Here is a 10,073-nt window from a genome sequence, read left to right on the forward strand (position 1 = left end):
GTGTATAAGAGACAGCCCTCACCAAGCCCACCTTCTGCCACTACTGCACCGACTTCATCTGGGGGCTGGCGGGCTACCAGTGCGAGGGTAAGCGGGGCCGGGGCGGCCGGGCCGGGGCCGGTGCTGCGCGACCTGCTGGGAACGACCGCCGCGTCCTGGGCGAGGTGGGCGGAGGGAAGGACAAACTGAAACATTTCTGGAAATAGTAATCTGAACATCGTCGTAATAATAAATTCCAATTATAAAGGTAATACATTCTACTGAAAAAACCTAAGAATGGTAATAATAAAGATGACAGTAATAATAGTAAAGTCTAACGACAACAATAATGCTAAAAAAAGTCTAAAAACAATAATGCTAAAAATTCTACTGTTAATGAATTATAATAATAGTTTTTAACAACATTAATGCTAAAAATCGAGCATTAATAATAATAAATTTAATAATTCCAACAGCAATAATTCTAATAAACGTCTATCAATAATAATAATAATAGTAATTATTCTGGTAATGATAATAAAATTCTAAGTGCAATAATAAAGAATCGCAGGTGCGGCAGTGCCCAGTCCCGTGTGGTGACACGGGTGTTTGCCGTGGTCCAGCGCTGCTCCTGTCCACGCTGGGATGGACCCTCTGCGAGCCACCAGCCACCCTGGCAGGTGCCCACTGCACTGGTCGGTGGCTCGCAGCACAGCCATCCCGGGGGTGCCCTTATGCTTGGTGGTGTGGAGGAGCTGCAACCTGCGTGGAGTTTGGACTTTTTAAACCTGGGCTGATGCCAGGGATGGAAAGAGGGAGTCCGTAGGTCTGCTTACCAGCAAGCTGACGTTTCTGGAGGCAATGAAATTATGGCTTGTTCTGATGCAGTGAAATCAAGCAGTGTTGTAGGGAAATGGGGGCTTCTCAGTGCGCTGCTTTAAAAGAAACCACCCCAAAAACCAACACTTTGATGTCTTCTTGAGTTTGTGCAGCCCAGGCAGCTTGGGTTGTATCTCCAGAGCAGTCGGGTTGTACAAGAGAGCCTCATTGTTCAGGTGGTATTGAACAAGGCCGTGGGTGTAAAGCCAGTACCCTGCAGTGCTTGAAATAGCTCCTGCCTTTTGTCACCGTTGTGGGTGAAGAGGGTGTGGGATTAAGTTTGGTGAAAGTCATGTTCCTGTGTGGTGCTGGAACACTTTTGTATTTGCTTAAAACTTTGCTGAGAGATGTGTCATTCTGTCTGCATAGCAGAAAGTCGCTGCCTGCCTTAACAGCAGAGAACCCCGAACCTGAGTGAAAATTTCTTATGTTGTGAAATGTGCAAAGCTAGTCTTTTATGTTTTTTTATTATATCACTGACTTAAATAAGGGCATATTATTGGAGTCCCTAAAGTGGGCATTTAGGTGCCAGTTTTTTTACTGGAAGAGCTGAGCGACTTTGGTAATGTTAACAGGTAAGAAAATGTGAAAGGCTTTTGTCCAGGATGTCTCACCTTTTTACCTTTTTTTTTTTTTTTTTTTTTTTTTTTTTTTTTTTTTTTTTTTTTATACCTAAAGGTAGTGCATAACTGTAACTGGAATTTAGGGTCTTTTCCTAGTTTGAAAACTGCACTGAAAGTTTGTGGTGTGGAATTGTTTTTTCTCTTTGTTTTTTCAGGCTGAATTCTATGTAAAGTATCGTTAGCACCACTGTCTAATTGTGTGCTAGCTAATGAGGCTCTTGCAAGCTGTACTGTTATCTTTGAAACCTACATCTGAAACCTCCACCCCAAACTACTCGTGTGTGAGGGGTATTGAGAGAGGTAAAGATATTCTTGGTCTTTAGTAGCTGTAATATTCCCTGGTCAGAGTATGGAGGAAAATCTTGGTCGACCGTCACCTGGCACATCAGTGTCTTCTCCTTTGGGTGACAAACTGATTTTTTTGTTGTTGTTCACTTGTTTTCAACCAGCTATGCTCAGTGTCATGTTTGTCTTTTCCAACGACTTAGTGCTAAACAACAAATTTCAAAAATACCTGATGGGTCATTTGCTGACGGTGGCTGCTTTTGACAGCCATGTGTACACCCTTGTACCCTGTTGAATAGCTTGACAACTCAGTTATTTAATGAATGTTAATATGATTTCTTGAATGATCTTTTAAGTCAATTCCATTTAATAATTACCTCCTTGACTCATTTGCTTTAATTAGTGGAGTTTGATCATTGTTCTTTAAGAAGTAGTAAACCGGTGACCTCTAGGAGTGCCAGGCTGATTAAAAATAAAAAATTAACCCTTAGGAAGTAGTAAAATGGTGACCTCTAGGAGTGCTAGGCTGATTAAAAATAAAAAAATTAACCCATCAGCTTTTAGCGAAGAAAATGTTTGCAGTAAACTGGGAAGACTTGGTAGATAATTGCTATCTACTTTTTCTTCTCCCCAGAGAGAGGCTTGCTGTTGTAATTGCAGCTGAGCTTATGTCGTCATTTGGACTCTTTTTGATAAACCACCTACAGGCTTCAAAATGAAGCTGTCAAGTGTCAGTTTTCTAGGTGAATTTGCAATGGTTGCTGTTTCAAATCCGTGAGCTCAAGTGTTCAGCCTCCTGATGGTGTTTGTGCTGACATTCCCTTAAGTTGGTTTTGAACGAAAGTTTCCAAACCTTGAAGGTAACTGAGTATGCTGATGGTAAGACTCCCATCAGTTAATGAAAGCAGGGTACAACAACAACAAAAAAAGCTCCTGCCTATCAGCCTATCATTATTTTGAGTACTTGTGTGGCCTAAGTGACCTGGATTTGAGTTTTAATTCTGATCACACCTTTGACACACGTAAAATGGCATCTTCTGTATGTGAAGGATCAGGTCTATGGAGGTTTTCAGTAAATTTTTCAACTGCTCAGCAGACTGGCACTTGCCCATGTGGCTTACATGACTGTGTCATAAAAATACAAGAAAGTTTAATGAATTCTTAACACATTTATGGCAGTGCTTAACGCATTTATGCCAAGATAAGTGGTCCTTCCCTTTTCTTCTTGTGGACTCTGAAATTCAAACACATAGAGATGCTCTGATACTCTCCATACAAGGCACAAAAGTGTCCTGGATCTAATCTCTCTGTTTTAAAGTAAGATTCTGCTTCCCTTTCCAGTTGAGGGCCAGTATTGCCATTGTCAGCACTGTACAGGACAGGAGGTACTCCTGGGGAGAATGGCAGCTCTCTTGCTAGACTGGCAAGGTATTTTTGTAAGTGAAAGTTTACAAGGAAGGCAGTAGTCTTCCTATGTGGATTTGGTGTCCAATTGGGTCTGAAGTTGTCACTGTATTAGGATTTTGTGCACATATTTATTGTAATCTCAGTCACCTAGGCTTGCAGCTCAGCTGTGCTTTTTTTTTGTTTTGTTTTCCCCTGCAAATTTGTTTTCCATAAACCCTTTGTAAATTACTCTTTATTTTTTCTTACAACTTTACTCTTTGTAGCTGTCACTTTCTTTGATAAGTGTGTGTGTGTGAAAGAATAAATTATGTTTGGGTTGTAACATGAACAATTAATCTGGTTATTTCAGTTTCTTCAGGCTTGGCATGGAAGAGGAAGTATAAGTGACTGGGTGTCTGTGCATATGTGTGTGCATCTTAATAATGAAAAGTATTAAATATATGAAGTCTGTATAAGAAATAACAAGAGTTCTCACTGGTGGTGTGTGAGTTCTCACTGGTGGTGTGTGAGTTCTCACTGGTGGTGTGTGAGTTCTCACTGGTGGTGGTGTGTGAGTTCTCACTGGTGGTGTGTGAGTTCTCACTGGTGGTGTGTGGAGGATCTGTTTCATACACTAAAAAAATAGCTAGCAGCTATTTTGATTTGGAGTTTGGATTCATTTTAGCCACCAATAAATACATCTCTTTTTACAGTGCTTGTTCTTTTTCCATAAAAGACTTTTAAAAGGTAGGAAGAATTGTGAATCTGTAGATATTGGGGACTACAAATATTTCCAGAGCTATAAATCTTTCTAATGTGAACTCGGTTTGGTTTATTTTAGCCAAAGGTAAAATGTAGGGAATTTAGGTAATAAGCAAGTTGGTTATCAAATTTAGCAGAATTGTTTAGCCAGTTTTAGGTTCTTTATTTATATATCTACCTGTTTCTATTCTTCATTAGAGCATTTATTGGAAGCTACCATCAGGACCTTTTGGTATGTTTTGTGTCTGTTTCTGTTAAGGAAATGTCATTTGAGCAGTTAGGGTATTTGTGGTATGAAGGCACTAAGTCAAATAATCCTTTGGGTAATAGAATCCTTGTTTTCTGTTGTGGGTTGGTTTGGTTGTGGGGTTTTTTTTTTGAGGGTTTTTGGGTTTTAGGCTTTCCATTCTAAGCAGAACCTCTAAACTTATTCCAAGATGCAGAAATCCTTGTTTCTCCTAATCAGGTTTAGATGTTTGCTGACAACACTGCAGTTTTTCCAGAATAAAATGTAAATGGGTTAGTTGGAGTTATGTTTATGCCATGAATCTCTGGCTTAGCAAGACAGCCATAAAGCTGCTGTAATTCATACAGGCATGTCTCAAATATGGGCAAGCCATGTTGTGCTTCATTGATGTAGGAGATGTTCAGCCAGCATCTCTGCAGCAGTCTGGGAATGCATATTCTGGACATGTTTTGAATGGAGCCTACTCCATTTAAGGGGTGTTCTAAATAATTGAAGTCAGATAGGAAAGGTGTGTTTCACTTTAAAGCTGGGAATTACACCAACAGGGAGCTTGTGTCTGTAGGGTTATGGAAATAGTAGCAGGGAATCAAGGAATGAGGAGGAGTCCCCTTGAACTCGCATCCTTTCTAGTTCTGGTTTTGGGACAGGCAGCTGGAACAATCTTGGCCCTGCTGATTTTGTTCAACTCAGTTTTGAAGGAAGTGAATGATGTATGAGATTCCCCAGAAAGTCTTAATGCTTGCAGTCCAAAAGGAAAACAAGTTCTTCCTTCTGATGAGCTTGGCTTGCTTTTAGTGCATTTTGAATTAAAAATAAAAGCTGCAAGAAGGTAAAACCACAGTAAAATCATGCTTCTATCCCACAATCAGCTTGATTACTTTCTGGCTTTACTCTTTAGTGGGTTCCTTGTCAGTGGTGGGGCCTTCCCGTGCAACAGTCAGGTGTTTGATGTCACAGTGCAGTGTGAGTTTGTGGTTGAGATGTTGTGGAGTGGATGTGACTTTGCTGCATTTAAAACTTAGATTGGGCCATGTGACTCTGCATCCGTCTTGGGAACAAACACAAAGACTGACAAAAAAGGAAAAAACACACCAAAAGACACACACTGAAAGAAATCCTGACACAGAAATTTAGCTGGGTTTTGGTCAAGCTGAAACATATGTTGTGAAAAATGTTTGGAGTGTTGACTGACACACTGGGAGATGCAATTTACTGGTCTGGATTTGAAGGGTAATCCATTCTGTACTGAATTGAATTTATGCTTTTCCCTGCCTGCCTCTGACATTGGAGGAAAATATCATTGTCACCATCACTGATGCAGAGGAAAGCACAGGGAGCTTTGTGAGAATGCACATAGCTTTGTAGCTGGAAGCTATATTTTGTGTTCATGGTGTTATCCTAGATTTCAGTCCAGAAACTCAATTAGGTAGTAAATAACTTACCGCAGAAAGTGCTAAAGCCAGTAATCCAATACTAGGTTTTGCACAGCACTTTCATGTATCGTCTGAGTTACTGCCTCGGTCTGACTCGGTGATAAATGACGAAAGCAATAAAAGTGCTCATCAATCCATCATGATGTGGAGTGGCTGCAGCTGGTACTCTGCAGGTTTCCTTTCTAGATGATTTTTCATCTAATATTGCTTAGGCCTAATATGTTCATGTGTTCCTTGGCTATCTTCTAGGGTAATACCCTCCTGTTCTTTTCATCTTGCACAAAATTTTCAGTCTTCCAGTAGTAAGTTTCCCACAGACTGTCGTTCTTCCAGTGCTTTGCTAAAAATCTAAAAAGCCTTTTATTCTTTCTTGCAGTTGTGTGGGAGGTAAATGCCTGACTAGTTATTTCTTTCTGATAAACAAAGGACATTGAACTCAAAGGCTTTCCCCATAAAACATTTTCTAAGCACTGTACTGAGCCATTTAATGATATTTTCTTTAAAATTTGTCTAGCGTTTAAATCAGAAGTGACCTCAGTACTTCATGGGTGGACAAGCACTTGCCTGTTACTGTTTTCTGTGATGTTTGCATACAGTAGCTGTGTGTTTCCCTTTCCCCCTGGTTCAGGTTTGGTTTGGTTTTGGGAACCAGTACATTTTGGTAACACCTCCCCTTTCTCTAGAGATAGTGTGCATTCCTTCTTTATAGATGTAGAAGTTTCTATTAAAATGGGATGTAGTGCATCTTACTCAGCAGTGCACAGTCATCAGCAATTTTTTTTAGTAGTGATGCTAATTTTATTTCAATGTTTTCCTGATAATGTTAGACAGTATCCTGGGGTTTTCCATGTGAAACAACCCCATTAAGCAATCACTTTGCATTGACAATCGCTTTGTAACAAGGGATGTGTTATGTACAACGGCCAGTTATTACCCAAGTGTAGATGCTGATCTTGAGGTGGGGTTTCCTGCTTATCGTGCTATAAGGGATGACATGCAAGTTTTTGTTTTCATTCTACTCTTGGCAGTTTGTAAAGAATGTTTCTGTTGATCTCCCACTCTACTGGGGTCCCTGGATGACCTTTGCTTTTTGGTTGTATCACTAGTTTCTTTCAGAGTTGTTTCTAACACTGCATTTCGTGAGCTCAAACTGTCTTCTTCCTAGGCTACTTGCTGCACACTAGGTCCATCCTAAACTGTCTCAGGAAAATCCCTTTGGTGGAACTGCTTTTGCAACATTGGATTACATCTCAATACTAGGAAATTACTGAAAACAGGTGACTAAGTTACATTCATGTATTTAATTTGACTGTGCAGAAAGAACAGGATGTATGTACAGCATACAGACATTTCTAAAGGATAAAATAGTATGTGCTGTTCACTTTCTTGTTGTGGTTTGGTTGGTTGGTTTTTGTTTTGAGCGCCTTTCAGTTTAGAGAGAAGCCTGTTAGGAAAGGCTCCCAAACAGAAAGCAAAAACTAACATTTTTATATCACAATATGATAAGGTACTCGGTGTAAGTGTATTTCTTTTTTTCTAGATGTGCCACCACAGTATTCTTCCTTTTAAACTATGTTGTTGCCTGCTTTTTTCTCACTTGTGGGAGTTTATTTGCTGGAGTACAGTCAACTCTTGATTTCACTTCCTGTTTTTATTTAAATAATTTTATTTGCTTGGCTCTGGAAGAATATGGGTGTGTGCAGGTGTGTGTATATATGTTCATATGTATCTATTTGCTTACATCTGTACACGTAAAGAACACATGTATTTGTATTTTTATATATGTTTGCTTTTTCCCTGTTTAAAATTGAATACGAGTGATTTATTCAGAATTATGTTTAGGATTATGAATGTAATCCACTTATATCGCTCACCTGCTTGGCTTCTTTTTCACTTGTATGATATAAGTGTCATGCCATTTGCTATGTAAAAATAACGTTAAGATCTAAAGCAACTAATAGTGAGGAGAAAAATCACTGTATTTGACCACAATTTAACCTGTCCCTGGGGGGTTTACATACAGAAGACTGCTAGAGCCATTCTGAATACTTTGCTAAACAGATGTGCTTGGGAGAAACTGAATTATTTGAACATCAGGTGTTAAAATAGGAGCAGAGTGTTGTTCTGCAGGGTAGTATTAGGTTACAGTGTCTAGGAAATAGAACTTCCAGTTTAAGTGGAAGAATATGTAGGCAAAAAATTCTCTATTCCTCATTGCATTTCTTTCTTCTCTGCACGATGTGAAACATTTAAGTGTTTTGGTTTGTTATGATGTAATTCAGGAAATGAGTCTGTCCTTTTTCTGCAGTACTTTCTCTACAGCCTGTTAAGAACTGCTACACCTTGTTAACCAGTGAGCGTAGGAGTACTCTGCTAACCAGTTCCTTCAGTGTTCCAAACAAAAATACTTCCTCAGTGCTGAAATCATTGCATGGTTGGGAGCTTCAAAAGGAGGCAGAAGAATACTAGGAAATTGCTAAGATTCCTCTGAGCATGGAGAGGGCATGAGGGAAGGATCTGAACATAAAGTGAAAAGGCTAGTCCTGTGGATGCGCTCTTTCAGAATAAAAAATGCCTTTTGTGAGATGAAAGATTTTCATCAGAATCTAGTTAAGATGCCAGAGTAAGTGTAAATCATCACACATACAAATTTGCATGGGAAACTGATTAGGACTAGCAATCCTAAAATGTATCTGCTATAGAAAGAAGCCCTTAGACTTGAAACAAAGGTGTGGGCTGGGTAGCATGACCTAGGGAAAACTGCTTTTCCACATTAAACCTCTTCTCAAAACAATGTTGGTGTGGAGGACTGGAAAACCTGATTTCAAACTTCTTGGATATTCACAAATATTTAGATAATTTTAAAGTCTCAAGACACTTTTGCAAGTTGCACAAATTTTGGGCGGCTGCAGATGCCCGTTGGGTATACTGGTGGCCTAGTACTGCCCTGGGACTGTGCATGTTTACTGTGAGCAGTGTGTCTGTGCTCACTGCTGAAGAGTTGTCATTGGTGGTAATAGCAGCCTTTCTAGAAAGTAATCACAACTCTTTTATCCTAGAAGGGGTTGAAACTTCAGGAAAATGGTGCTCGAAGTTATGTTTGATGGTCCAGCCCTTTGTCTAGATGCTGGGGAGACTTAACTCTGCAAATATAAGATGCTGAGTGGAAAACAAAGCCATGTGACTCAAAATGTGGAAGTGTGAAAGAAGTGAAGTGGTCTTAAAAACAAATGAAAAGATTCCTGTTTTGATTTCTGCATTATTGAGTGACATGCCTGTAGTTTCTCTTGTGAATAAGAGAAGTTAACTGGTGCTGCATATTCCCAACAGCAGCTGTGACTATCAGACATCCCCAGCCAAATCCTTTTTCAGAAATAGGCCAAAGTAGGAGGTAAAAATACCGTAATATTAAAAATACCCTTCAAAATAGTTAAGTATCATTGTGTTCATTCTGGTGTTGACCTCTCTTACTTTGTTCCTATTATGTTCTCTTTGCTTCAAGAATAGCTCATGTCTGGCAAGTGCCTTGAGATTTCTTGAAGCAATTTTATTTTTCATTCAAGCACTTTTTCTTCAGGAGAAGCAAATAGATTATTTAAAAAATAAATCATCCTCCCTTTCCCCATGTCTGGAAAGGTAATGGAGATATATTATACTTATTAGTACTTTTACTTAGTGTAACTTTTTTCCTAAATACAGTCTCATGGGAAGCCTTAAGAACCTTTCAACATATGTTGGTAATTCACATGTATAAATTAATATCTGATTATGTTGCATAATAAATTAAGAGCAAGTGCTGCAAATGTTAAAAGAACTTGCCCTGTCAGTCTGATCAGTTAAAAAACCTGCACTGAACACCAACAAACAAAAATAAACAAAACTTTGGAACAGTTTATAGATTCTCAGGAGTAGATTTTGAGTTTTGTTGTTTTGTGAGCAGAGCTGTGCACCTCAGAGGTTCTGGTGCACTCATAAGTGGTGTATATAACTTGACACTGCAGACTTCTGTTCTCCAGATATAGATGTAAATGCTCAGCTTCTGTGTATTATATATGATCCTACTCATGTGAAAGAGACTTCTTTAAATTCAAGGTAAGTATAGTCCTCAAGGTAAGTATAGTCCTGAGTGTCATCAATCACTCAGTGGTGGAATTGAAATACGCTTTCTTAACAGGAATCTTTCTAAAATGCTTGAAATTCATAATAAAGAATGGTGATTTATTTTTTTTAAAAAAAAGTAGCACATAGACTAGTACCTTCAGTTTGCTGGTCTTTCTGGAAGTAGTGCCATGTGAGTGTTTTATTTTCCTCTGATTCACCACTCTATGAATCATTTGCCTTTAGTTTCCTGAACATGTCAATATCCTCGTAGCAACCACGTTGAAAAAAATACTGAATGTACTCACCTTGCTGTCACAGGACCCTGTTTCTTTGTGTCGTGTCCGTGTCCGTGTCCGTCCCCGTCCCTCCCCCCCCCCC

General features: G+C 39.3%; 1 protein-coding gene across 1 annotated transcript in view; it reads left to right on the forward strand.

Annotated features, from left to right (window-relative positions):
* DGKQ (diacylglycerol kinase theta) overlaps positions 1-10,073 on the forward strand; it is a 103,421-nt gene that overhangs the window by 1,693 nt on the left and 91,655 nt on the right. Inside the window, exon 2 of the mRNA XM_026866487.1 lies at positions 10-87. Coding sequence (XP_026722288.1) covers positions 10-87 — 78 coding nt within the window. The remainder of the gene's footprint in view (positions 1-9; positions 88-10,073) is intronic.

The sequence above is a fragment of the Athene cunicularia genome (genome assembly GCF_003259725.1).
Source record: "Athene cunicularia isolate RWA chromosome Z unlocalized genomic scaffold, athCun1 chrZ_part3, whole genome shotgun sequence".
Taxonomy (NCBI): Eukaryota; Metazoa; Chordata; class Aves; order Strigiformes; family Strigidae; genus Athene; species Athene cunicularia.